At 39.3% G+C, this 27,732-nt stretch overlaps 6 protein-coding genes across 9 annotated transcripts; 2 read left to right on the forward strand and 4 right to left on the reverse strand.

Annotated features, from left to right (window-relative positions):
• Positions 1-1,298, forward strand: LOC137709817 (peptidyl-prolyl cis-trans isomerase FKBP17-2, chloroplastic-like). Its single transcript, XM_068448805.1, has 3 exons — positions 1-637; positions 717-761; positions 872-1,298. Exons 1-3 carry the CDS (start codon positions 264-266, stop codon positions 1,227-1,229), a joined length of 777 nt encoding a protein of 258 aa, XP_068304906.1. The 5' UTR covers positions 1-263; the 3' UTR covers positions 1,230-1,298.
• Positions 1,299-2,110: 812 nt separating this feature from the next.
• On the forward strand, positions 2,111-4,992 carry LOC137710415 (uncharacterized). Of its 4 annotated transcripts, none has more exons than XM_068449427.1 (10): positions 2,111-2,355; positions 2,484-2,553; positions 2,748-2,815; positions 2,909-2,970; positions 3,097-3,178; positions 3,288-3,521; positions 3,692-3,820; positions 3,901-3,962; positions 4,047-4,163; positions 4,773-4,992. In XM_068449427.1, the coding sequence occupies exons 1-10, from the start codon at positions 2,305-2,307 to the stop codon at positions 4,783-4,785; spliced, it is 888 nt and encodes a 295-aa protein (XP_068305528.1). In that variant the 5' UTR covers positions 2,111-2,304; the 3' UTR covers positions 4,786-4,992. The 4 variants fall into 4 exon arrangements, with proteins under 4 accessions (XP_068305528.1, XP_068305530.1, XP_068305527.1 ...); XM_068449429.1 differs by having other exon boundaries at positions 4,812-4,992; XM_068449426.1 differs by having other exon boundaries at positions 4,831-4,992.
• Positions 4,993-5,707: 715 nt separating this feature from the next.
• Positions 5,708-10,418, reverse strand: LOC137710414 (golgin candidate 2-like). Its single transcript, XM_068449424.1, has 9 exons — positions 10,205-10,418; positions 8,910-10,019; positions 8,639-8,749; positions 8,416-8,475; positions 8,041-8,098; positions 7,591-7,736; positions 6,895-7,020; positions 6,325-6,372; positions 5,708-6,230 (listed from the first exon to the last, which is right to left on the reverse strand). Exons 1-9 carry the CDS (start codon positions 10,256-10,258, stop codon positions 5,895-5,897), a joined length of 2,049 nt encoding a protein of 682 aa, XP_068305525.1. The 5' UTR covers positions 10,259-10,418; the 3' UTR covers positions 5,708-5,894.
• A 1,767-nt stretch (positions 10,419-12,185) lies between these two features.
• On the reverse strand, positions 12,186-16,652 carry LOC137710448 (ras-related protein RABA6a-like). Its single transcript, XM_068449470.1, has 2 exons — positions 14,844-16,652; positions 12,186-12,713 (listed from the first exon to the last, which is right to left on the reverse strand). Exons 1-2 carry the CDS (start codon positions 15,065-15,067, stop codon positions 12,257-12,259), a joined length of 681 nt encoding a protein of 226 aa, XP_068305571.1. The 5' UTR covers positions 15,068-16,652; the 3' UTR covers positions 12,186-12,256.
• A 2,485-nt stretch (positions 16,653-19,137) lies between these two features.
• LOC137710449 (probable calcium-binding protein CML27) lies at positions 19,138-20,036 on the reverse strand. The gene has a single exon (XM_068449471.1). It carries the CDS (start codon positions 19,932-19,934, stop codon positions 19,428-19,430), a length of 507 nt encoding a protein of 168 aa, XP_068305572.1. The 5' UTR covers positions 19,935-20,036; the 3' UTR covers positions 19,138-19,427.
• A 4,889-nt stretch (positions 20,037-24,925) lies between these two features.
• Positions 24,926-27,691, reverse strand: LOC137711653 (pentatricopeptide repeat-containing protein At3g18020). The gene has a single exon (XM_068450907.1). The coding sequence runs from the start codon at positions 27,362-27,364 to the stop codon at positions 25,295-25,297; it is 2,070 nt and encodes a 689-aa protein (XP_068307008.1). The 5' UTR covers positions 27,365-27,691; the 3' UTR covers positions 24,926-25,294.
• Positions 27,692-27,732: the final 41 nt, after the last annotated feature.

Raw genomic sequence — 27,732 nt, forward strand, 5'->3', positions numbered from 1 at the left:
CGGCCACATTGCTTATTCCTCTCTAATAAAGATGAGCCGCACTCGTGTTTATAGGATTCACTTGTATTAGTGAGGCGGTCAACAATGTCCAGGACCCAAAAAAGGCTAGGCTTGTGGGACAATAGAAAGAAGAGCAACCCACCATTTTAATTTTCCATCATATACATGGATAAGGTAGGGACCAGGACCTACTTAATGGAAGAAAGTTCTTGGTTCCCCGTTTTTCACTTGGCAGCTCAATCAACATTTTTATCTTCTTAGAAATGGCCTCCTTCTCTGGTTCTTCACCATTTATCTCCCACTCTCTAACAAGACCAAACCACTTCTCTCCTTGTTCATCACAAACGCCGCCACTTCCGCCCCAAAATCTGCCTTCACAACCGCCTCATTCTCCGACGCCAATTCAGCAGCTCAGCACAAGTTCATCCGAGCAGCCGCCGACATCGGTAAAAGCAGAGCAGCAGAAGCCTTCCAATACCAAAACCAAGGCAGACTCCACAGACTGGATAGCTTCCACCTTGACAAGGAGGTTTGGGATTGGTGCTGGCCTTGCTTGGGCTGCCTTTCTCACAGTTGGTGTTGTCTCTGAGCAAATAAAGACCCGCCTTGAGGTCTCCCAACAAGAATCAAACACAAGGTTTGCAAATATATGTATATACATATACATATATCCAAATTATATATTTATATTTTTTGATAATTATATATTTGTGCAGAAACGTTGAGAAAGAAGAAGAGGTGGTGTTACCTAATGGAATAAGGTACATTTCTCCCTTCAACTTTGAGGTTAAGCTAGTTTTCCAAGCACTTATGAGCATGTATAAGCACTTTCAAACGGACCCTAATTAAACACATGCATTTTTGCGTGCAGATACTACGAGCTAAGAGTTGGTGGCGGGGCTACTCCGAGGCCAGGGGACTTGGTGGTGATCGACCTGAAGGGCAAAGTAGAAGGCAGCGGACTGGTGTTTGTGGACACATTTGAGAGGGAGAAGAAGCCGTTGGCTCTGGTGGTGGGGTCAAGGCAGCCTTACAGCAAGGGAGTGTGTGAAGGGATAGAATATGTGATGAGATCCATGAAGGCAGGAGGCAAAAGGAGAGTGGTGGTTCCTCCAAGCTTGGGGTTTGGAGAAAATGGTGCAGATTTAGGCCCTGGTCTGCAAATTCCTCCTTTTGCAACCCTAGACTATATTATTGAGGTTGACAGAGTCTCAATTGCACCTGCATGAGGATCGTTCATTCTGTATTTGTTAATTGTATATTTTTTATATTGATAAAAGAAAATGTGGAACAAATAATTTGCGTTTGGTTACATATAGGGTGTAACTTAGATAGGAAATTTCGATTCCGACCAACTCCGAATTGAGAATTTCTAATTCTGATGCATCCGAATCCGAAAAATTGAATAGGAATCGGATGGTAATCACTTTAATGCCTACTTAGTTACAAGGTTACGCTACCAAATTTGACAGTTAAGGTCATCTTCAACTAAAGGAGGGTCAAAGGGCTCCTTTTAGCCCTATAGTCTGCAAGAAATTATATTTGAATGAACAATGTCATGCAATATTTTATATCATCTCCAACTGAGGCCAAATGGTCATATGCCAAACATAGCCATTTGACAAAAAATAATCTCCAACTGAGGGGGTTAAAGGGCTATAAGCCAAACATAATTTATTATTTTAATTGAATTAATATGGTTATTTTAATTGAAGGGTCTGACATCAGGTAGCCGTTGGCATTCAAATAGGTTGAGCTGGAGAGGCTGGCAAAATGTAAAGCTTGACATTCTGGCGCTGAAGGGTTGGGTTGGAAATGGCCTGCCCGCTAGCCTGATTTGGGGGTATTAGCTTGGTGGATTCCACAAGCCCTTTGGACTAGCCCTCGGTTAGAGACGGTTTTCGTGTAATTTTGATTCATTTTTAGCCGTATGACCCTTTAGCATGTCGGTTGGAGATGGCTTAAAAAACTTAATGTAAACCCTATTAAATTTTATCAATTTTATAATAGGCCTCCGATGTGGGACAACATGAAGACTCTATTGTCGAGTTGTGCTTGTAACTTTCTATTCCGTTCCAAGGACCGCGTTACAAACAAATCAGGGCTAAAAAATTCACCATTTCTCTTTCAGACTTTTTGAGAGAGAGAGGGAGAAAGAGGGAAATGGTGTTAAAACTGCAGCCAGAGACTTTTTCCTATTGTATTGAATTTTCGAAGAGCTTCCTTTCCACTTTTTGATATCTCAGCAGCTGCAAGCAAAGCATAGAGCTTTTTATTCAGGAGCAAAAACCCAGAACAATTTCCATGGGAAGAGTCTTGGATTCCAATTTCTTAGCTCTCACTGCCATTGTCACTGTAACCTCTCTCTCACTCTCTCTCTAAAAGCTTTCTGCTTTCTGTTTTGTATATCTTTTTTCCTATTGGGTTGAATTTTCTCTCTAGAATATCTGCAATATTTATTTATTTATTTTTGATTTATTAAGGTGGGGTATCAGTTGTTGTTCTTCATAGTCACTGCTCTTCTCAAGTTCGACAAAGTCACTGACTTTGCTGGTAATTCTTCTCTCTGAACTGAATTTATTTCCTGAGAATTGGATAGTTAATTAACTTAATTTCCTGCTTATCAATACTAATTAGAAACTGATTGGGTTGTTTGGTTGCCAAGAAAATGCTCAGATTTGATTTTTGATATAATTGTGACATTTTTTGTCTGTGATTAAATTTCGTCTTCCTTTTACATTTCACAGGAAGTACCAATTTTGTTATACTTGCTATTCTGACCTTGGTTGTCAAAGGTTCATGGCATTTTAGACAGGTATTGTATTATTATCTCCCGAAAGGTGTTTAATTTGCTCGCAGTTCGTGTTGATAACGGATAAAACAAATCTTCGGGTTTTTTTTTCTTCAGGTGGTGTTGAGTTTGCTTGTGATAATATGGGGTCTTCGCCTCGGATTTTTTCTACTGATGAGGTATTTTGATGCTTTTGTGTCATTCTATTAAGCTGGTATACTTGCAGCATTGTCGACTGTCGCGTACAACATTACCTATATCGAAATCCAATCACAATTTTATTTCTCAAAGCGTTTCCTCATCAGGATTTTGCAATGGGGAGAGGATCGGCGTTTTGATGAAATACGTGGTAATCTAGGGAAGTTAGCAGTTTTCTGGATATTTCAGGTTCTCTTGCTTTCCCTGTTTTCGATTTTATTGTACATCATTGTGTTGTGCTTGTTCTCTGAAGGATAAAGTGGATATGATTCTTAGAAGCAACCTGATTTTTCTGCAGGCTATGTGGGTATGGACTGTGAGTTTACCTGTAACAGTTGCTAATGCAAGCAACAGAATGCCATCGATCCAAGCTGCAGACATAATTGGTTGGATTATGTGGTCTGTCGGTTTTTCAGTTGAAGCTGCAGCTGATCAGCAAAAGTTAACTTTCAAAAGTTCTCCACAAAATAGAGGAAAGTGGTGCAATGTCGGACTATGGAAATACACTCGTCATCCAAACTATTTTGGTGAGGTTAGTATCTTCACATGCTTGCATTGTCTGCCTCACATACTTGCAAGTAATGACGTAATGAGACTCACAGATAAGTGGAAATATCATTCATCCAAGAAATTTCGACATGTTATATCTTTGCGTTAATTCTGTCAAATTCAATTGGAACCTTTATAAATGTTGTTGCTCAGATATTCCTTTGGTGGGGAGTATTTGTGGCTTCCACACCCGTATTGGAGGGTGCAGAGTGGCTGGTGATTCTTGGACCGATCTTTCTCACGTTGTTGCTTCTTTTCATCAGTGGCATCCCGTTGCTTGAGGTTTGCTTCTTCCCCTTTCTTATTGCCAAAATTCGTCGCACTTGAAAAGTTGCTAATGATTTGTGGTTGAACAATAACAGGAATCTGCGGATAAGAAGTTTGGAAACATAGACGAATATAGGCTGTATAAAAGATCGACTAGGTAAACTTCAGCTTTTCTTTTGGCACAAGTTTCATTCGAGTATGAATTGCAGTATCTGTGACCAACCTATTCATTATTTTGCAGCCCTCTGATACCGCTACCTCCAGTTATATACAAGAACTTACCGTTGTGGTTCAAAACAACTTTTCTCTTTGAGTTTCCTCTCTACAGCCGTAATCTTCCTCAAGAAAAGCCTAACTGGTAAGGCTACAATCTGTTAGAAATTATATTTTTTTTCCTCCTGAAGGCATAACCCTCAACTTATCATGTGCTGGTGTTGAGTTCATACATGTGCATATCTGCAATCATAAGATGAGTCTTCCACACATGGAAAACGCTTAAACAAGAAGCAATTTAAACACACAATCAGTGCGTGCGCATATTCTGAGTGCGAAAGAAGTCTGGAAGTCGACAGTCTAGGGTATCCATAGGAAGAAACATTTTGAAAAATCAGGGGTTGAAACTGTAAACTAGATCTCCAAGGTAAAGTAGGAGCGTCCGGAATTAGGAATTGCCGTAATGAGAGAAGAACGGTTAAGGTGGTTTGGGCATGTGAACTGAAAACCTATAGGTTCTCAGGTTAGAATATATGATTATGAGACAGGGGAACACCTAGGAAGACTTGGAAGGAGACTAAGACAAGACATGGAGTACTTGGAGCTAACGGAAGACTTGGCACAAAAACAAGCTTAGTAGCGTTCTAGGATTCGTACAACTAACCTTAGTGGGATAAGGCTTCTTCTTGTTAAAACTGTAATCTTAGGAGGTTCTGGTTCGATCATTCAATAGTGCATATATTTCATTTGCTAGGTTTATGTTTTGATATGCCGAACTGTTCGAACTTGTAAGACGTTGCCATCTGTGGAAGGTGTAGAACAAGCCGGGTAGAACGAAGAAGCGACGGATTGAAGATCGGCTAGCTTCCGATTCTTTTGTAATACTTCGAATTGTAACGATTGTATGCATTTATATGTTCCTCAACAAAGTATAAAACTTCAGTTGAATGAAATGTTATCCTAATCTTTATTTTTGATAAAACGGTCGATTTTATTAGATTAGATGTTAGATTAGTCATCAATGGAGTTCGAACTCACGCCGTCATGAAATGGTTCAACTCTTTTCCATTATTGTGGTAAAAGGCTACTTGCAAGAGTTCAAACCCATGTCGTCATGCAAGGGCTCAACTCATTTCCACTATTGTGGTAAAGGGTCACTTGCAGTAATATCTAAACTACTTTGATAGGAATTCAAACTCGGATATAGAGGTGCGCTTGCTGCCCTAGCCAAACTTGACTACCCCTATATTCACGGAAAACAACTGTGATCGAATGAGAGCGAGCATTGAATTCAGGCTCAAGCTTGAAAACACTTAATATCATGTTTATAATATTCATGTAATTGTCGATATTTCCATCAAAATATTAGAAAAATCAATGATCAACATGAAAAAAGGCGGTGAAATATAAACTTCACTTGATATCAACGAGATATAAGAAAACCAATGAATATCAATGATATTTATTGATATTTTGCCGGAACCTACTACAAATTTGAACTTTTAATATTTTTGTGAGAAATTTTCTCTTATTTCGACTAAATAATTAATTTATATACTTACCCTGTTGCAAATTTTCTTAATTACTATCGAAGGCAACCAATTTTGACATCAACATATCCATTGATATTTCTATAACTTTGCATATCGACATTTCCACTTATATTGATATGTTAAACACTGCAGAGTGTCAAGCTGTGTACCGATTTATATTTATTAATTCCGAAATAACAATACATCCCTACCGTTCAGATCGTTCACTGATTTATTAGTCATTTGGGGAAAAAAACTGCACAAATTACACCCCTACAAATTGAGACCTCCTAAAAATTGAGGAATAAACACAAAAAATAAAAATACAAAGAAATTATACTAAACTATACACCAGCAGTGTTGTTAATGTTTTCCAAGGATATGACAGCCCCGGATTTCATCTCATTTGAAGCTTGAGAACGGGACATTAGAATGTAAATAACCCACAAATGAAGGCACACGAAGTAAATCGCGGCCCATATTTTCGCAGTCGGATTCCTCCTCAAAAACACTACTCCGGCCAAGAATATGGACTCCAATTGCTGAAGTGCTGAACCCAGGTGCTTCCTGCCCGACCGGATTCTGTCTTCGAATAAAGGTCTGCCTGATTCTATGTCCCTTGACGAGGCAGCGGAAAATTCGGTCAATGACTTGCTTTCGTCTAGTGACCTCGAGACAGCCTGCATGATGCATAAATTTAGTACTGTCCCTTGGATGGATCATCTTGCGCATTTAAGTTTCGTCACAAAAGAGTTATCTGTATAATCAACATACCTCAATTCTGAACAGAAGAGTTGCCTTCTCGGAGGAGAGAGCCTCAACCTGGTTCAAGTGGAATCATAAACAATAGCCTTTCAAAAAAACAAACCACATCTAATATTTGAGAATCTAGGCTACACGAATTCCTTAATTAGTACGTAAGGGGCTAAAGGAAGCATCGATCATGTTGTTGTTGTTATATATGAATGCAGAATCGATTGTCAAAAGAGAAAATTATAAAAAAATGTGCATCTTAGTTACTTTCATTTAACGGGTCCCATCTCTATTGAAGCTTAAAGGTGTCTCAGCTGTATAAAACTTGACCATCAAATGGAATATGATTCTATTCAGAAAATGTTCAAAAGCTTTTAGTTCCATTTTGTTGTTCGTTTTTCAAGTCTGGTGCATCTCTGGGTTCTTTGCAACGTTCCTTTCTTAATTATATTCTGTTTATTTTTTCAATAAACATACAAGTCGGTGATAAAGGCAAACCCAGATGTTTTTTAATGGTCTTATTTAGGTAACCAGACAAAACCTCTCACTTGAACGACCAAGGGAATTAAGAACGGTGTTGGAATGACAAACCTGGGCTTGTTTATGAATCAAATGGTCAGTCATCTGAGCAAGCCTTCGCTTGAGCTCAATTTCTATTTCTGTTGGATCCTCTATCTCTTTCCTTGTCATTTCAATGTTTGCTTCCAGCTCCTGTGCCTGAAATGTAACACGTAATTTTTCTTGTAAATGATTACGGAATATCACAAAATGTGGGCAATGCACGAATCATCCAACAGTTCTATCAGGAAACACCATTTAATCAATGCTGCCAAAAGCTTCAGTTTTAGTGTTCATAGTCTTGATGAAATGTTGATTACTTTGTGGCCTAACATCCTTCAATGGATCTATTTACTTCCAAAAACGGAAAGATGACAGTCAGATGAATCTAGCTTCGAGGGTGTCACTTAGAGAGATTGTTTGATCTGAACATAGAAGTGAACGTATTCAAGAGATGGAAAAATCCACAATTCCTGGAGGCGTTGCACTAAAAACCTGACAAATAAAACCCAAGCTATTCACAACTTTTAACAGCACAAGACCAGTTTCTTTAGCCGTATGCAAACCACATGAATTCACTATCAAGCTTTAACTTTTCACAATATTCTATCAAGTAGTTCCCCGTGCCCAAGTAAATATTAACACACACAGAGAAAGGGAGGAAAGACATAATGGATCAGCAGTTAAAAACTCTCACAGCTTTTGAATATTATAATGAAATCCTCTAACCTTATCTTGCAATCGCACAATTTTATCGGTAACAAAGGCATACTCTGCCTCCAAAATCTCTCGTTCAAGTTCAATTCCTTTTGACGCTGCTACCTTCTTTAGAGATAATTTTGTTTGATGAGTGTCGGAGATCTTCCTCCTGAGCTCTACAAGAAGACAAAGAGTTCCAAGGGATGATACACCAAACACAATATTGATTTCAACATAACATTGAAAATTTCCTTACATTGTGAAATTATTCACTGCTTTACAATATAAAGTCAATATCAGGCCAAAAAAGAAGTCGGACTCTATTCTCAATCTACTATATTCAGAACTTTTGTTTATACTCAAATCCTTTAGCCCTCGAGAGGAAATTTATATTTAAAAATGAAAAAAAATATATATATAAAAAGGACTTTTTCTAGTTTCCACACCCAATTCATTAGTTTACGATTCTAAAGAACTTACCTTCCTGGTTCACTTCTTTTAACTCAATTTGCTGTCGGAGTTCTGCTACCTGATTCGCCTGGACTCCCGAAAGAGTAAAAGAAGAAAAAGGGAAACACATCAGCAGGAGTAAAAAAACAAAAACAATAGTATTGATAACGCAAAGCAACCAAAACACATGTGAAGCGTTTCGAATTCCCAATAATTGAAATGAGAGACAAGAAGGAATGACTTTAAGCAAAGGATGATTTTTACAGTATTATTTCTCCACCATAATTGATCCACCAAAACAATTTAACCAACTGGACAATTATCTATTGCTCAGAACATCAATTCAGAAGATTATAAAATGTCCATTGGACCACATCAATCATCTGAATCAGGATATAATCATACCTCTACTTGTAGATTCCATTGCACATTGGCTAGGGATTTTGCAAGATCTGCATTTGAAGTCTGCAACCAATTTTAACCTTTAGCAATAACAAAATTCCTAACTATGAGCACGGACTAAAAAGTTCGACAAAAGGGGAAATTCTTATTTCTAGACATAACTCAGAATGAAACAGAATTGTTTTTCTAATACACATAAGAAACAGATTGGAAAAGGTTGTAGTACCTCCAGTTTAGCCAACCGCGCAAAGGCTTCCATTCTAGTGTTATTATGTTTCTGCTTTTCTAAATCAGCCGCTTCCATGGTTTCCATCATAGTCATTTGCAGCTTTGAAGCCTGAAGCATGAACGAAGGTAAATTTAAGTAATAACGTTTTACGCAAGAGGATAAAAACATTCAATTTCATTAGATAAAACAAAAATGGACAAATAGGATTAATGCAGCCAACCTAGGAAGAATGATAAGAACAACAAAATCCTAATAATCTTATTCTTACCTCTTGTGCTTGTTGTTTCACTTGCTCTTCAAGTATTTTTTCCAAACTCTGCTTCTCACCCTCCAATCTGGCAACCATATTTTCCCTCTCTTTGATGGCCTCCACAGCTTTAGCTGCCGCTTTCTCCGCCAGAATCTTCTCCCTCTTCTTTCTCCTTTCCTCCTTCTCACGCTCACTCTCGGAATCAGAACTTGAACCTGTGTCTGTGTCCGACTCAGAGCTCCCATCACTTACCGAAGTAAAACCTCTCTTTAAATCCTCAGAGGTAGAACTTCTGGACGCTTCGATAGACTCAAGCTTTCTCAACCGATCGTCAACATTCTCCCTTCCTAACTTCTTATTAGAACCCCCATCATCCTTCTTCACCGACTGTAAAGAAACCTCAGCAGAAAGTTCCTTAGAATCAAAACGCCCACCATTTTCTTCATTTCCCTTATCTTCTGTTTCCTCTAAAGTGTTCAATCCCACATCTTTATAATCCAACTCTCGTCCTTCCAAGATCTTACCATCACTCTTCAACTCAACACTTGAAGACCTCTCCGGTGAATTTGAAACCGAAAAGCCAGACTCCTCCCCATCGCTTACTTTCCCATTCAACTTACTTCCTTCCCCAACACTTGCCCTCCGCGTCGACTTCACAACATTATTACCGCCACTCTTTTGATTCTTCTTAGCCTCCAAAACCGACAAACCCGAAGTGGAACTGGCACTCCCCTGCCTCCTACCATCCTTCCTCAAACCCCGAACCCCGGGGAAACCATTGCCGCGATTCGCGGCAGAAGTAGTTCCCCGATTCGGTGTACTACTAAGGAGTTGAGTCCAGTCACCGTCAGTAAGAGTCTTCCTAGGTTTCAGAACTCCACCAATATCTATATCCCTATTACTTTTATTACCAACATCATTAACGTTAATGTTATTACTAACGATGTTTAAGCTCGGATCACTGGTTAATTTTCCGCGATAATCACTAATTTGATTTTCTAGGGTTTTCTTCTTTAACTGATCCTTCAAAGGCACACTGCCCCCCGCTCTCGTCGGCGTGTCCAAGCTCAATTCGTCGGCGATCTGCTTCTCGTTTTTCCGCAGCGATTCCGCAGCTTGCTGATCGATCTGAACCGTCCATTTCACAATCACACGGATTTTACATTACTACTCCAAATAGATCGAACTCAAAAATTAAAAAAAAAAAAAATTGCAGATTGACTAGTTAATTCAATTAAGATTAATTCTAATTCAATTTTTGTTTAATTTTATAGTTTTCAGGATTGGGAGGAGATGGAGGAGAAGCATTGAACCTGTTGGAGGATAGTTTCGGCGGCTCTGAGCTTGGAGGAGATCCAGTTCGCCATGGTCGTGCTAGTTCGGCGAAACGCAGCGTTTAGTACTTCTGGAGAGAATCGAGGTGCATTGTTGGCGAAACGCAGTGTTTAGTATTTGCAGAGGATGAAGGAAGAGGCGGAGGAGGAAGAAGAAGCTTGGGGAAATGGGATGGAATGATGTGAATGGGGGAGGGAGAAGGGTGAAAAATGCTCGAGCTCGAGTCACGGGCGGGTGACGGTGTCAGTAATTCGGCCGTTAGATTTCGGGTGACCGTTTTGTGGTTGGTTTATGTCATTTTAAGACATCCAGGGCCTTTGATTAAATTTTAGTCTTTTAAAAGTTTTATTGTTGTTATTGAGTATTACGGTTTGATGGTATTCTTTTTTATTTCTAAAAATGAAGTTTTAAATTCGATTCTCGTCAAAAACGAATTTGAACTACATTATTGTTAGCCGATTATAAAACTAAGCCTACCTCGTTTTAATGTAAATAATATCATTTATTAAAAAGAGTTTTTATTTTAAAATTTAACTAGTACAAGCCCTTTAAGGGAAGGGATCCCATTTTTTAAAAAAAATGGAGACACCCTCTTGATCATTAGATTTGAATTTAATGAAATTCTGTAGCTGAGATTAAATCACAAACCACATAATCTCAACCACAGGATTTCATTAAAGTCAAATCTAACGGTTAAGAGAATGTCCCCATTTTTTTTTGAAAAATGGGGATCTATTCCCTTAAAGGCTTCCTTAACTAGTATATGTCCACATAAGATGCGGGGCTATTTTTTTTATTTTATTTTTTTATTTTAGGGCTAAATATAATTTATCTTGAGACTACATGTTACATGATATGGGCCAAACTTAACTGACTCCTTTAGCTCGATTTCCTTTACGCCTTTGGTTGGAGATTAATTTTGTCAATTTTAAAGTTAAGTGTGCCATGTAGCCCTTGGCCGAAGAAAAGCAAGATGAAGACTAAATGCGCTGTTTGCAAAAATGCTCTTTAAGATATATATTTTTTTAAAATCGATAGTGTGGTTCAAATTCAACTTTAGTAATAATTGAATCTAAGATTTCTCATTTACAAGTGAAGAAAAATATCATTTGACCGTAATATTAGGTAGCGTTGTTTAAGATATTAGAATTAGAATGACCTGAACATAAGTATGTTTGGGGTCATATCATCAATTACATATCATTCATTAATTAAAAGTGTATAATTTCACTTATGCTTAATTTTCTTCACGTTTTATTTATCATTGTCTCATCAGTTTCAGCATTTGGTTTCATCATTTTTCCTTGATCTTGACTTCTAAAATCTTGAGGTTATTATGCCTTGTCGTATAAGCATGTGCGTTGCCGTCGTCCTTGTCGTCATCATCACCTTCATTTTATTTATCATCGTCTCTTAATATTTATGTGAATTGGATGACAGCGAACCCTAAGTTTCTTCCTCCAATCTTCGATGCAAAGGTGTCTTTGGTTTCATCATTTTCCCTTGCTTTTAGATTTTAAGATCTCAAGTTGTTTCTGCTATCTCTTTTTTCTTTTGTTCCAAAAGACGTCGTGAACCATGATTATCCACCATTTTCAGACTCGAAAGAGCATAGTTAGCAATTGCATCCTATCTAAGGTCATGATAAGCAAATTCACAGCTTATAAAGTACCAAACTCATGACCTCTAAATGCTTTTAAGTTTATTTGAATAGGAATTTTTTTAAATTTTGTTTCAACAATTAAATCCCATTAATTAAAAAAAAAGGATCAGTTACTCTCTCTGCCTTTCTGGGGCTAGAAAGACTCATAAAGACATTTCAGATCCCCTGATCACCACATCTTGTGATTCACAATGCGAGGAGTCAAACGTATGATGTGTTCTATGGAATACTGATCTGGAATTCGTCCCTAACTATTAGGCAACCCCGTGGTGGCTACAGTGAAATCCCATTTTGAATAATATTTTTTGTCTCAATAAATGCAAATTCAAACATATATTTGACGTTGGCACACAAAAAGCTACACCAGCTAATTTGAGCAACAATAACTAGATGGCTTAGTAGCCGTAACTTCATGATCATCACCACCAATATGGATGGTTTCCTTCGCACCACCGAGACTATTACTCGCAACACTCGTTTCTTCCACTTTTGCTTCCAAACTTTTCTGCCTCGTAATGTCATGAATCTTAGAAATCATAACCAAAAATACTTGCTCCACGTTCACATTCTCTAACGCAGACGTTTCCATGAAGCACAACCCTTCTGCCTCTGCAAAACTTTTGCCTTCTTCCTCGTCGACCTCTCGAGACTGGCTCAAATCCGACTTGTTTCCGACGAGGACAATGACCATGTCGAAATTACCAAACTCGCGGAGCTCCCGCAACCAGTTTCTCACGTTTTCGAAGGATTGTCTCCGGGAAATGTCGTATACCAGAATGGCGCCAAGCGCCCCACGGTAGTATGAGCTCGTGATTGCTCTAAATCTGAATTAATAAACCAAAGTATAATTAACCACCACTACTCAATAAGCATAAGCATAAATATATTTTTCTTCATTAGTATTTCTAACAAAAACGTTAACCATCACAAAAGTGTCTTTGTGTAGGAAATAATTCTGCTTATAAGCGCTTTTATAAGTGCTTTCATTACAGACACGTCCAAATACTTCGTGAAAATACATCGGAAGCACCTAATAGATGCTTGTCAAAAAAATACTCTTATAGTCCATAAACACTTATAAGTTTTTCAATGTAGTCAAATTGGCATATTTCTTTTACAAGCAAGATTAGTGGAAAGCGAATCGAATCAAGAATTTTATGTGTAAAAGATAAATATTTTTAATCACTTGAACTACAAATATGTTACTGCGAAAAAAATGTTTTTAACCCTTAAAAAACTGTCTCAAAACAAATCCTGAATTCCACTAATTCGCAGAGTGTGGATCACACATGATGTCTTATATAATTATGCTACTTATGATGTCTTGTATAATCATATTACTTTTTTTTTTGTTTTTTTTTTAACAATAATCACATGACCTATTAAATTGTTGTTGTGCGATGAAAGGAACTTTTCTCTACCACCTCAAAGAATCCAAGATTAAGAAAGTAAACTGAAGAAGGTGAAAAGCAGAAAACTAGGGCAAAAATCACTTTACCTTAATTAGCGGCCACCTAATGGATTAATCACTTACGCTCACCAGTCGCAACAACGATAGAGACAAAGACATCCAGAAAAGCAAATAAAAGGAACTCCAAACTTTGAGCTCTATCCTATTGCTACTTTAAAAAAGGCAAAGGTGGAATGGCGAGGAGATTATCTTAAAAGCGTAATTTTTTATGAACTTTTTATTAGATTGTTAGTTTATGTGTTTTTGTATATATTTGATAATGTTGGTACAAAAGTAAATGTTAAACTAGTAGGTGATAAAGAGTCTATGAAGACTCTCACAAAGTTGGATTCTTCATAAGAGAAATGCTAAGAAAACTCTCTCAAAGTGAGATTGTCCGTCACCTCATGTTTTTTGCACAATGTTTTATAATGACATGTGAATTGTGTCAAAAACATAAGGTGGTGACAAGTCCATGGAGAGTTCCATTTTTTAGAAAGTCTCCTTAGTATTTCTCTCTCTTCATAGACTCTCTGCAACATCACAATTTAATGTCAATTTCAGCTAACATTATAAAATATTTTGTCAAAACCATGAGGCGGTATAAAAAGGAAAAGGATCATCGTCAGATCTTTTTCCTAAGGATTTAGCAATCATGTCCGTTCATCATATATTGTACGTTCAGTTTTCGTTAGGTACTATTTATATTTGAATTTTAAATGATTTCTGACCTCACGATGTACGATGAACTGATAGAATTACAGAATTCCTAGAAAAATGATCCGGCTATGATCATTTTCCGTATGAAAAGTCCACTTTTGAGAGTGACCTTTTGACATTTCTCAAAATATATTTTAGGTAAAAGGGCCCCACCAGGGCGGATTATTTAACTAGGGGTATAATTACAACTTTTGACGTTAATGGGACCAAATCATGAAGGGGAAGGCACGGTTGAACAGTTGTGTTCATATCCAAAATTCAGTTGCTTCAAAAGATCGGCAAACGTAAAAGCATCTTTAAACCAAAAAAAATAATAATAATAATAAGAGAAAAGCTAGGACAATTTTTGGAAAACTGATCGCATGAAAAATAACATTCAACTTACATAAATATTCTACGTAATCAGCGCAAAGGATGTCGTTCGAAGGGAGAATGACTAACGTATGCTTTCAGAATGATACATGTGTCCTAAACTAATAATACAACATGAACTTGTTTTGCAGTATTTTTAAAATGGTTGAAGAAAAATTCTTAATTAAAATGGAAGTAAATTCTTGAAAAAAACACTCGAATTGTTTTGTAACTCAAAATATATTCCTTAAAAGTACTTTTAGTTATCTTAGAAGTACTTTCAAACTAACAGTAGGATCGGCCAGTAAGAGGAGGTGGGTTTTCAAGTTATTCAATTGTAAGCATATGCATGTTCTTCAAATATATTCCAAAGACTATGATCAAGTGAAACAAAATCAAAATTAAGAAGATGAAGTGAGGGAGGGAGGCGTACCTTTCTTGGCCGGCCGTGTCCCAAATTTGAGCCTTGACGATCCTATCGGCAACCTTGATATTCCGGTAAGCGAATTCGACGCCGATGGTGGGCTTGGAATCCAACCGGAATTCGTCTTTGGAAAACCTGGATAGCAAATTCGATTTGCCAACTCCGGAGTCTCCGATCAAAACTGCCTTAAACAAGTAATCACACTCTTCATCGATCGAATCACCCATCAACATGTACGCTAATTACTTGATGATCCAATTAATTACCTCTCTTAAACACTCATTAACTAATTAATCATAAACATACAGACAAGCTAAGAAAACTAGAAACAATTTGGGAAGAGGCAGAGCAAATGAAAGGTGGAGGAAGAGACCAATATGTTGGACATATTTACATATATATATATATATATATATATATATATATATATATTATGTGTGTGAACAAGTCCAAATCAGTAGAGCATAAGGAAATGAATTGATATTGTTCATTTGCTTTTGGAGGGTAGTGAGTCCTTTACATGTGATAACATTGAAAAGGACATGATGACTGCTCCCTTTAGCACAAATTAAGCAAACTTTATTTAAGACTTACGTTGGGGTCGAGATCAGCCTCACAATGAATTGTTCATAAAAATTTATTTCGTATTCGCATTTGATGAGAATCGAACCTAAAATGTCTCACTTATAAACTAATCAAACGTAATCTTGAATTCACCTCAATTCTTTTCTTTTGCACAAATGAATTTAGTCCTCACGACAACTTATAATTGATAATGTTAGCGAGATACAAAAATCTCATTTGCATTGAAATAAGTGTTCAACTAGTCTAAAAAAATTGCGTTTTTAGTGAAGAGTCGTTTGTTGTCACTCCCGATCTATTGAAAGTGCCTTGTAAATTCAAGATTTGGGTAGTAGATAGAATAAATCGAACTCATCCAGCGATAAACAAGGGATGGTGAGCATGACTACCATTTAAGGTGGTGAGCAAATATAATTCCAAATTTGAATGCTGACAGCCATCATGTGACCTAATAGTCGCAGTATTTTGTGTGACATGACAGTTGACACGTGATTAGATTTAGATTTCCTTGGTTCTGGACTTCATATTTCCCGTGAAACAACAGTGTCCAGCCACATTGACCAGGGCTGTCCTTACTGCAAAAACAGATTGGGCCTTATGATGAAGCCCATTCCATTTTTGGGCTTCAAAACTTATCTGAATTGTTTTACATTTTCCCTTTCACATAATTGAAGGGAAAATTTTCTCATCTGCAACTACCCAAAACAAATTATTCGGACGTACAAACTAACGTACTTTCTTCACATAAAATTAACATATTTGCTATCAAACTCTCTAATACATACGAGTCTAATTATTTATTTAATTAAATCAAAGCATCATCGCATTAGAATTAACATAATTAAATCCTACTAATATATACGAGTCTAATCATATTAAAGAGTATCGACGAGTGCGTAAGATATTAAAGAGTTTGTTAACAAGTGAGTGAGGTTTGCGTCTGAATATCGTCACACGTTTACTTATTTAATTAAATCAAGCAATGGCTGCCTGGCAGGTGTCGTGCTGTCCAAAACTTTGTGCTGTGGAGGCACATCCAAATTATGACCACGTTAGCCTCAATCCTATTCATATTTAAACCAATGATAGTGTAAGTCCGAGAGACAATTTGGTAGTATTATCAGGGTATCTTCTCGGGAGAAATAAATTGTAGATGCTAAAAATACTTTTTTTAGAGGGAATTTTTTTGCTCACCATCATTTAGGATTGGTTTGATATTGCTGTATTTTGAAGAAAAAAAAAAGATGTTTCTGCTGTGCTGTGAGAATAAGCAACTATGAAATAAAACAACAGAGTGTTTGGTAAACTTTTTTGTAAAAGTGCTTTTGAAAAGAAAAAAAAACAGTATAATAATGTTTGGTAAACTTTTATGTAAAATAGTTGTGACTGTGTGAAATGACAAAAAATGATATAATACTATATTATTATTATGATATTTTATTTAATATTACTATTTTTATATGAGGATTTTGTGTGGCCGTGGGGCCCACACCCCATTTCCCTTATCGCCGTGTCTTCCTTTCCTTCTACACTCTCGAAAACTCTCAGCTCTCTCTCAGCACTCTCTCCTCCACCGAGACAACCCCACACACAAACCTTCGATCTCAGACCATTTCACCACCAGATTATCATCATCTCCATCCCAACAAATTTAACCCCAAGTTTGGGTTACAGGAATCGTGTTTTGGGTGATGGGGATTAGAAAATCTAAGAACTCAAATCTCTGAGCTCTTCGGCAAGAATCAAGGCAAAATCAGTCATTTCCCTTCTTCCCATTTCACCCCTCTATCAGATTTCTCAGTCCCCAAACACCAAAACTAACCCACCTCTTGGATCTCATCGCCCCTCCCTCCTCTACATATCCCTCCCCCACCATTCCCATTCCCCCTTCATATCCCACCTCCCCATTTCCCCATTTCCCCATTCCCAATTCCCATCTCTCTGCGGGAATCAAAATGAGGACCTCACTTTGCTTTTGCTTTGCTTCACTGCACTCTAATGGCTTCCTTCACTGTCCCCTGTCCCAAGGCGTGCGCCGCCCCCGTTTCCCGCCTCGGTTCCTCCGCCCACCTCTTGGATCTCAATGCCCTTCCATATCCGGCGAAATAAGAATATCAACTATGAAGATTTGATCTTCAACCCAGCAAGAAGGAGAACCGGAGGAGGGTATTTTCTAGATTGTGAAAGTTTCATTAAATTCTACTGTTCACCCACCTCTTGACAAAAAAAAAAAAAGCTGGTTTTGAGAAGCAGCATTTTGTTGCTTTAGCTTTTTGCCACTTTTAAGCTTAAAATGACAGGAACTTTGAAAATAAGCAAACTTACCAAACACAAATTTTGCTCCAGCTTTTTTTCATCCCTACTTTTGTTTTAAGCACCTCAATGCCAAACCAGAGCTTAGTGTGATGTATGTTCATCACCTTATTAATCACCGTTAAATGCGTTTGAATTTTAAGATTTGTACTTATCCACTATTCGAATCTCAAAATTCAAACTCATCTAACGGTAATAAATAAGATGATGCACATACACCATACTAAATAATGGTGAGAAAAAATGCTCCCTCCTATTATTTTGTTCAAAGATGGTTTGGGGTTACTCAATTTTTTTTATTTTTTTTCAATAATAATTTCTTAAAAAAGTTGGGACTTTTATTGTATTTGATAAGTTAAATACAATTTCAAAGGAAAAAAATACTAACCCCAAACTAACAACTAAACTATCCATGAACTGATGGTCTAGTAGTAAAGGACGAATTGTCACATCCCGGCCCGAGCAGGACCACTTCCCGGGCCCAACTTCACCGTAGCACGATATTGTCCGCTTTGGGCCCCGACCATGCCCTCACGGTTTTGTTTTTGGGAACTCACGAGCAACTTCCTAATGGATCACCCATCATGGGATTGCTCTAGCCCCCTTCTCGCTTAAGTTCGGAGTTCCTACGGAACCCGAAGCCAGTAAGCTCCCAAAAGGCCTCGTGCTAGGTAAGGATGAGAATATACATTTAAGGATCACACCCCTGGGCGATGTGGGATGTCACACGAATGATGAGGCTTCATTAAAATTAAAAACTGAAGATCTCGGGTTCGAAACCTGATGTTGGTGTGGAAGCTAGACTTGTGATCAAAAAGAGACTGAAATGCCTCTGTGAGTTTCCGATTCCTGAAAGGGGTGGATAACCGTATAACTTACTAGCAGTTGACCCCCTTTTCAACTGGACCTCCCCCTTCTCTCTTTCTCTCAAATGGGTTCGAGCAGCAGTCGACGCGCCCATCTCGCCCCCGAGTCTATCGCACCGCCAGTCGTTCCAAACTCTCCTCTTTCGTCCGCGGTGGCTCCTCCGCACCTGCTACTCACGAGGTACCCTTTTCTTCTTCTTCATCATCAACCGTCAATAAGTACTAATCTAGCTGCCAGAATAATCTAACGGTCAATAATCCTGATGTACCCTATAATTCAATCCATGCTATTAAAAACCTAAAAGAGCAGTTTCCTAATTCCTAAAATTTCGGCAACTTGGCAGCCCAACCATGTTTGGACTTTTTTGACCGCGTGTCGCACGGTTGCACCCACCACCAATCACCATCAGATTTCCCCCACCACCAGGTCCACCACTATTACACATGCTCCGCCGCCGCTTTTCACCTCCTTCCGCCGCCAATAACGAACTTATTTCTTACCATAGTTTTTACATAAATATTCTCAAAAAGCAAATTAAAAGGAAAATTAATAGCGCAATAACATTCATTAAGGGCAAAGTGCCCAAGGGGGATAGAGAATTTTCTCGAGAAACAAACAGAAAATAGAGGGAAATGCGATGCGATTTCGAGCAACTTAACCCAAATGTATTCACAAATACTACAATTATTAAAGTGGAGGACGTGATCAGATCCTATTTTTTCCACGAACACATCCATTTGATGATCTAATAGTATATTATTAGTTAAACCCTAACAGATTCGGATCTAAATTCAGCACCTGGATTGAGATAGATGATTACCGTGTGCGGCACTAGGCGGCAGGGTTGGCGGCATTGGTGCCGTCGGCGGAGGCTTTGTGTCCCATCATCTTCTTGAACTCCTCGAAATTCACATTCCCGTCGCCGTCGGCATCGACGGTCTTGATCATCCGGTGGCAGTCCTCGATCGTGCAGGGCATGTTGAGGCGGTTGAGCACCAGGTGGAGCTCGTTGGCGGAGATGAGGCCGTTCCGATCCTGGTCGTAGAGATCGAAGGCGTCTTTGAGCTCGGTGACGCCGCCGTCCTTGGGGCCGGCGACCCAGAAGGCGTTGAACTCGTCGAGGCAAATGAAGCCGTCGTTGTCGGTGTCGAGATCGACCATGAATCGCTTGAGCTCGTCGTCGGAGACGGTGGAGCCGAGGGCCGTGAGGACGTTGCCGAGCTCGTTGACGGAGATCTTGCCGTCGCCGTTGGAGTCGAAGCTTTTGAAGACCTTCCGGACCTCGTCGGTGACGGCGGGTTTGGGGTCGGTGGAGGTTGGAGCACCGTTGGTTGCCATGGAGGTTGTGGTTTTTTGGTAAATTGGTATTCTCAGAGTCTGCAGATTTGAAGAGGGAAAGGGGGAAGTCTTTGGGTATTTATACAGAAATGGGGAAGGGGAAGTCAGGAGGGAAGGGGGGATTTTTGGAGCCACCAAGAAAAGCGGGGAAAATTATGGAGAGAAACAGAATGGAGGACAAAAATTAGAAATTAAAAAAGGAAATTTTATTATTGACCCTTGAATTATAGCCGTGTTCCACTTTAGTCCTTTGAACTTTCAATTTGATTTTGAGCTCGTTGGAAATAACATTCAGTTAAGCGTTTTTTTTGTAAAAGTATATTCAAAATTTTAAGAAAAGCACAAGTTATTTCTGAATGTAGCACGTGACACATATTTATTGCCTAAAATACTTATTTTGTCACATACCGTCAAGAACGTTTTTTGAGTTATATTGAAAGAACTTCAAAATGTTTTCTTGGGTGTTTTGACCCCCAATTTTTACACCCCCCCCCCCCCCCCCACACACACACACAAAAAGAACCTAAATTTCAATTCATCTTAACTTGTTCTTGTAACTTAACTACCAGAATTCCAAACGTTTGTTAGTTTTTCTTTCGTATACAATATTTTGCTGACGTAGATATTCTTAAAGGTGGTCATGTATATTGTACGTGATGAAATTGAAAAAGGATTGCGATTTGAAATTGAGGGAGCTCAAAACCAAATGCGAAGGTAAACTAAGCAATGGAATCTGATTCCTTTGGATAATTGTTGGCGTGTGGGATCAAGTTTCAAAGCGATAACTCGGCGTGGGAGCTTTCCTATTCCACTTTCAAGTTTGGGGAAGACGGAAGCTCGGAAGAAGGCAGGGATTGGAATGGGATGGGATTGATGGCGATTCAATACTCTCACCTTCCTTCATTTCCCAAATACCTTATGTAGACTAGACATACAAATTCATTTTCGATCCATCGCACACCTTAAATTATCGTTTTGAATAAAGTAGGTTTTATATCAAACTCGTTAATTAAAAAATTAAATTAATGACCTCTCGCATGTTAACAAAACGTATTATACTGTTTTTAAATTGTAATACCAATAGCGACACACGACGTAGTCAAATGCATGGATAACTCTCGAATTATAGTTTTATTGTAACAGTCCGTTCCGAAAATTTTAAAACGTACGCATGAAAATACGATTTTGCCCCTAGTGCGAAATCTTTACGTTTTGTGGTTATTTTTGGTTGGTTGTTGGCTGATGGTGGACCACACATTCCCCTCACCCTTTCTCCCTATCCCTGCACCCTGTCCCGAGTTCCCTTCCCTTCCCATTTCCTACCCATGTGTACGGACACACACACAAACCCATCAAATCTTCACAGATCGAAGAAACAAAGTACATATCCATACTCGTGAGGTTCATTGGAGTCTAACCATAACCATTTTAGGTAAGAATACCTTCGTTTTCACGTCGAACTCGGGATACCCGATTTTGGGTACTGTTCATGCACACGTAATTTCTCATGTTTTTGGGAATTTCAAGCTTGTATGAAGCTTGGTGAGGTCCCTAGGAGGCTCGGGGTGGTTCGTTTGAAGGTTTTGGACGTCGGGATCACGAGTTTCAAGGTTGGCCGGAGTTGGGGTGATTTTCCAGGCGAGATTTCGTGGATTTTAGCACTTGAAAGTGGTATGATCTTGTTCCTCTCATTGTAAGCTTCATTTTGGTACCGATTTTGTGAAATTTGGTTGAAAAACGAAGAAGATATCACGATTTAAAGTTTTCCCGATTTTCCGGCGCCGGAGCCTCGCCAGAGAAGACGACGGAATATTCCGTCAAAACTGACGGAATATTCCTAACGCTGTTGACGGTTACCGTTAGGGATAACGGAATATTCCTGACGGCATCAACTGACGCCGTCAGCGTGCCAGGCACGTGCCTGCGCGTGGCCGTGCCTTGGTCGGCGCGTTGGGGTGCGTGCGGCGGTGAAAAATTATTTTAAAAATATGGGGATGTTCCTGAGGTTGAGTAGATCACGTTGGTGTATTCATTCACCCCATTTGAGCTTTGTATGAGAAGTTATTTCTAAAGGTTGATTATGTGCTTTAAAATTAACGTTTTTATAGTTGTTTCACATATAGGTGAATCCTATCCCGAGGACGAGCGTGGTCACTCGAGGCAGGGGGCTACGACCCTTCCACTTACCAGTGAGTGGACTTTTGGTTTTCCGTATATACCTATATACTTATATTTTTCCCAGAAAGTGATTTAAAACATTTATTAGTTATATGCCATATATTATGTTGCCACTTGTTATGCATGATTAGTTGCATTTATATATTTGTATGTATTGGTGCTGCGGACGCACAGGTAAGTGTAATTCATGTTTACATTTAGTAGTGATTTGAGATGCTTAGAGAGCTCATAACCTGCACCCCCGGTGTTAGTGCTCCCGCCCAGAGTTGGGCACAGTCCTTCACGTGATGTTCACTTCCCGCACCACACGCTCAGCTTGGATCCAAGTTAGGTGCACAGTCCTGTCGTACAGACCACTTTAGGTGGTTCCGACTCGTAGGTGACCTGCGACTATTCGCCCAACCTTCACGTGATCGTAGCACTTGAGCGTATATATATATTACACCCAGGCCTGTCGTACAGACCACTTTAGCTGGTTCCGACTCGTAGGTGACCCGCGACTATTCGCCCAGCCTTCACGTGATCGTAGCACTTGAGCATATATATATATATATATATATATATGTATATATATATATTACACCCAGACCTGTCGTACAGATCACTTTAGGTGGTTCCGACTCGTGCGCAGGTTTAGTTAGTGAGATTGAGATTTGAGCTCTAGATTCAGCCGTACGGGTCACTTTAGGTGACTCCGGCTGATAGATTATATGACATTGATATGTGAGATTACCTGAGCACTTGCATTTCATTTTGAGGTGTTAGCATAGCATATTCTTGAGCATTGGTGTATATATATATATATATATATATATATATATATCTATTTTCTGGAAAGTATACAGGTTTTACGGCGAGGGGTTAGAACTTATTTATTAAATGGTTTTCGAAAAGCTTTGTTTTTACCCACTCACGCTTTTGTTTTGCGCCTCTCCAGGTTCTAGTTGGCTAGCACGTTTGGTGGTTTCCCTGAGGATTTTCTTGGCATATCTGACAGACGATCACCAGCGTAGGACCACCTTTGGGTGTACTTTTGTTGCGTCATTTTCTTTTGGACTGCTTTAGGCTTTATGCTCTGAACTTAGCGTCGCACTCACGTTGCACTTGTTTATTGTTACCTTATGTAAGGCTAGTTTTTATTTATTCGTACTATTTACATTATTATTATTTTATTAGCTTCCGCACTGTGTACATGGTTACGTCATTTCTACGTGACGGCCAGCATGCCCTGATCTAGGTCGGGGTGTGTCATTTATTTCAAGGTTTTTTTATACAAATAATTGTCCCCTTAAAATTGCCATTTAGTCTCATTTTTTTTACCTCCTAAAACAGAATTTGTCTAACTTTGTACTCTAAAACTCCCAAAATTGAGTCATTTTCATCCTATTTTCATAAATTATGTCTCGTGTACGCTAAATGAAATAGTAGTCTAGACATTTCAGATCATGCTAATAGAGATGAGCGGTTAATTATTATGGTTGGTGAAACCTTAAACCTCTAAAGCTGCCAAATCTCAGCTGGACGAAAACGGGGTTAAATGGCTTGACAATTCAGGGTGCAAAACGAAAACAAAACTTTTATGAGGCAAATTAAAAAATAACCCTAGAAATATTTTTAAATTTGCTATCGAGAGTAAAACTTTTGAAACAAAATAATAAATAAACACGTGACACGTTATCTTCAAAAAATAAAAAAAAGAAGAGTGGCAAAGTTGAAGTGACAAGTGTCACGTCACATGTCACATGAGAAGGTCTTTAAGCTCACTCCAGTAGATATATTATTTTCCCGCGTGGACGCCACCGCGTGGACGTAGCAGTCGCAGCCACACTCGGTTTGCACACGGTTTGTCCCGCAGTACGCAAAAAGAAAAAAGAATCCAATCGTCAGAGCAATAAACACGTAGCGTTTTCTTTTATCGTTTTCGGCCTTCGGAATGGGCCCCAATGTACGTTGTTGATGTTGATTGAGAAATCTTTTGGTACGAAAAGTGGTAAATGTTGATGCTTTTTTGAAAAAAAGAAAAATTACAGTAATAGTTACTCAATTTTAATTGAATTTGAGTAATGATTTTTCAATTAAAAAATTTATGATGATTAGTCTCTTAACTCATCAATGACCATTTTCGTTAACTTCGTCAAAATAAGTTATGTTAGAATAATCATTGCTACAACTAGACTAGAGTTGATGGACTGTTGTTACAATTGGGTTAAAGTTGTGGACTATTTCTCCAGTTGGGTTAAAGTTGAGTGACCATTGTTACAATTTTTCTCATTTGGTTTTCTATATTTGCCCCTCGATTCGGTCTCATGTGTGTGGCACGTGACTCATTTTAGCAGAAGTACTAATGGAATTGAAGAAAATGACCATAGCTGCATGTTTGAAGGAGTTAAGTGACCAATGATCATAGATTTTTAGTTGAAGAATCATTATTTCAATTAGATAACAGTTGATGAACCATTGCTATAATTTTTATTTTTATTTTTGTCAAAAGTAGATGTTGGTCCTTAAAGTGATAGTGTTGGTGCTACGAGTGAGTGACAATGTTGGTGCTTCGGGTGGAGTGACTATTCATTAAGGGTAATTACTGAATTAAATAGTGGATAGCTCTGGAGCCTTTCCCACTGGAACTGCTATACTAAAGTTGGAGAATCAAGCCTAACCTGGAGCACCTTCATGCGGAGCGAACGACCGCGGGCTCAGGTTCCCCGGTTTTGAGCTCTGGTACTTGTAAATACACGATTGCACCCTCATTTACAATCGCAGAATCCAAAAACATGATCATGCTGACTGCGAGATACCTGAATGAATTCGGAGTTTGTAATTCGATTATACTCTTGTATGAATCTCTGTACACCGTTCAATCGATCAGAACTCTTATCCATCGCTCTAATTTGTATACATACATGATACATGTGCTTTACGAAGACTAAACTCCACGTTAAATTCCTTCATCGAATAGGAAACTTCAGACTAAGATACTTTGTCAATGAACAAGTATGCGCCAATTTACCTTATCCATTGGGTGATCGACCATCCGTTCCTTCTGTCAACTCTGTTTGGAGTTCAGCTATTTCTTTAACCTTTCCAATTCACATCATGCCAACATGATCCTATTGTCTCTTCTTTCTCACGGTTCTCTTGTTTCCGAATCGCTCCACTCAACCACACATTTTCTTGCTCATCTACCCCTGTCGCCCATTTATTGATTGAAAATTCGAAACCTCATCACAAGATTGTTTTCTGCCACCCTGCAACTTGTCAAGAATCCTCCATGTTACAGAATCTGGAGCCAGTCCGTTTCTTTTCATCTCTCTTACAACTTCATACGCTTCCTTCCTCAATCCTGATTTGCAAGCAGCGTCAATCACAATGTTATAACTGTATATATTCGGAGAGACCGCAGCATCTACTAGTTCATAAAGGAAATGGCACGCTTCTTCAAACCTCCCAGAACGACAAATCCCTTTGATAAGGGCAGCATAAACAAAATTATCGTGGATCTTTGATGGCCAAATAACCTCATCCCAAAACTTCTTAGCTTCTTCTATTTGATCTGATTCGCATAACCCGTCAATTATTATAGCATAAGTAGTACTGTCAGCGGCCACGCCGTCATTTGCCATGCCATTGAACAAATCCATTGCTTCTCTCGCTTGCCTATGCTTGAATAAACCACGAAGAACAGCATTGTACGTCACAACATTAGCTCTGAAACCTTTCTCGGGCATTACATGGTGCAGCATAACAAGAGCTTCTTGAGTTCTTCCCACATTTATTAAACCACTGATGATCGTTGTGAAGGTCACCACGTCTGGTGCACAAAACTTGCCACTCATCATGTCATCTAGTACCTGTAGCGCTTCCTCGATTCTTTCCATCTTGCAGAACCCATTAAGAACTGTGTTTAGGGTGATCACATCAGGCTGACACTGGCTCTGGAGCATCGAAACAAGTCCATTCAAAAGCTCAGTAGTGTTATTCACAAGACACAACGCTCTCAAATATATGTTATAAATCCTAGTTCTGTCCACTCCTTCCTTCTTTAACATATATTCAAGAACCTCTCTTGCCTTCTTGACGTCCGATTCTTGGCACAGACCTTCCAATAGGACCTTGTAAGTGTGCTCTGACGGAAAGTAACCAAAGTTCACTCCTTCCTCTAGCAACTGATAAGCCCTCATGCAACCTCCCTCTCCCTCCTTGCTCAGTCCATGCAAAATGGAATTATACGACGTTAGCTTTGGAACAAACCCTCTACTCCTCATAATATAAACAATCCTGGACGCCCCATGATGCCTTCTGGCTTTACAAAGCGAATCTATCATTTGTCCATAAGCAAAATCCTCTGTCACACTCCCCTGTGGCATATCTTCGGCAATGTCAAACACTTCATTAAAAAACCCTTCTCCACACATCGAATCAATGAGATTCCCAAAAGCCGCAGTCTTTACAGTCTCATCATCTTCACGTTTCATGATCTCCCAGAGCTTTCCCATCAATTCTTTTGCACGCCCAATATCCCTCTGCCGAAGAACACCACGAATCATCACGCTATGCGTCAGGGAATTAGGCGCCACTCCCCTTTCACTCATTTCATCGAACACCTTCTGCGCATCACCCAACGCACTAATCAAACAATACCCATTGATCAATGTAGTGTAAGAAACAGCATTCGGACAATGCCCTCTACTAATCATATCAAACAACACTCTATGACCCTCACTGGGTCGTAAGATCGAGCAAAATTGGTCGATCAAACGGTTGTAATTAACCAAAGACGCCACAAAATCGGGCTTAAACCTTGTCAAACAGCGCAGAACACGCAATGTGGCATGGGGGGTTTTTGAATCCAGCAACCGAGCAACAATAACATTGCAAGTGCGCTCGTCGGGGGCGCAGTCGGAAGCTACATAGTGGCCAAAGCGGTGGTGGGCTTCATCGAAGCGGTTGGAGTCGCAGAGAGCGTGGACGACGCTGCTGAGGTTGAGGGAGTCGGGACGGTAGCCGTGAAGGCGGAGGCGGTCGAGGAGGCGGAGGGCTTCGTCGACGTCGCGGTGGGTGGCGCAGAGGCTGTGGATTTTTTTGGTGAAGTATGATCTGTTGTCTTCTATGCTGATTGCTTGGTCTTGGTGGAGGTGTTGCGGTGGTTGTTGATCGGAAGGTGGTGAGGTTGTGAAATGGAATGCGAGAGGTAGGGTTAGGGTTTTTGGGGTGATTAGGGTTTTAGATGAGGGAATGCTTGTGAGGAACATGGTGTGTTTGCATGCTTGTGCAAATATATGTTGTTGAGATCTTCTTGGTTGGAAAGCATGCAAGAAGGGGGACAACAAGAATACAAATTGCTGGGTGACTGCTCATCTCATCATATTTAAGTGACTTGGGCCAAAGGAACTGTGGATTGTTTCTCTTGGAAAATTAAGTCCGAAGCCTCTAAACATTGGGTTTGAACTACATTTTGTTCATCACCTATCCAATACACGAGAGGGTCTTCCATACGATACTCGGAATTCGGTGTTTGCAAGAGGTGAGTGTTTTTGTGTCTGCGGCCACACGGACACGTCCTTCGGTTATTGAATTCCAGAATTTCTCCTAATGCAGTAGTGAGACTCACCTATATAAA

The sequence above is a fragment of the Pyrus communis genome, chromosome 12 (assembly GCF_963583255.1).
Source record: "Pyrus communis chromosome 12, drPyrComm1.1, whole genome shotgun sequence".
Taxonomy (NCBI): Eukaryota; Viridiplantae; Streptophyta; class Magnoliopsida; order Rosales; family Rosaceae; genus Pyrus; species Pyrus communis.

Bases quoted from the DNA above. Each gene is read 5' to 3' on its own strand.
- LOC137709817 (XM_068448805.1), top strand. From the start codon at position 264: ATGGCCTCCTTCTCTGGTTCTTCACCATTTATCTCCCACTCTCTAACA. The intron at 638-716 runs GTTTGCAAATAT...ATATTTGTGCAG, and splicing joins CAACAAGAATCAAACACAAG to AAACGTTGAGAAAGAAGAAG. The intron at 762-871 runs GTACATTTCTCC...TTTTGCGTGCAG, and splicing joins GTGTTACCTAATGGAATAAG to ATACTACGAGCTAAGAGTTG.
- LOC137710415 (XM_068449426.1), top strand. From the start codon at position 2,305: ATGGGAAGAGTCTTGGATTCCAATTTCTTAGCTCTCACTGCCATTGTC. The intron at 3,821-3,900 runs GTTTGCTTCTTC...GAACAATAACAG, and splicing joins GTGGCATCCCGTTGCTTGAG to GAATCTGCGGATAAGAAGTT. The intron at 4,164-4,830 runs GTAAGGCTACAA...CATCTGTGGAAG, and splicing joins CCTCAAGAAAAGCCTAACTG to GTGTAGAACAAGCCGGGTAG.
- LOC137710414 (XM_068449424.1), bottom strand. From the start codon at position 10,258: ATGGCGAACTGGATCTCCTCCAAGCTCAGAGCCGCCGAAACTATCCTC. The intron at 8,750-8,909 runs GTAAGAATAAGA...TTCATGCTTCAG, and splicing joins TGAAACAACAAGCACAAGAG to GCTTCAAAGCTGCAAATGAC. The intron at 6,231-6,324 runs GTATGTTGATTA...TGCATCATGCAG, and splicing joins CTCTTCTGTTCAGAATTGAG to GCTGTCTCGAGGTCACTAGA.
- LOC137710448 (XM_068449470.1), bottom strand. From the start codon at position 15,067: ATGTTGATGGGTGATTCGATCGATGAAGAGTGTGATTACTTGTTTAAG. The intron at 12,714-14,843 runs GTACGCCTCCCT...TTATTAATTCAG, and splicing joins GACACGGCCGGCCAAGAAAG to ATTTAGAGCAATCACGAGCT.
- LOC137710449 (XM_068449471.1), bottom strand. From the start codon at position 19,934: ATGGCAACCAACGGTGCTCCAACCTCCACCGACCCCAAACCCGCCGTC.
- LOC137711653 (XM_068450907.1), bottom strand. From the start codon at position 27,364: ATGTTCCTCACAAGCATTCCCTCATCTAAAACCCTAATCACCCCAAAA.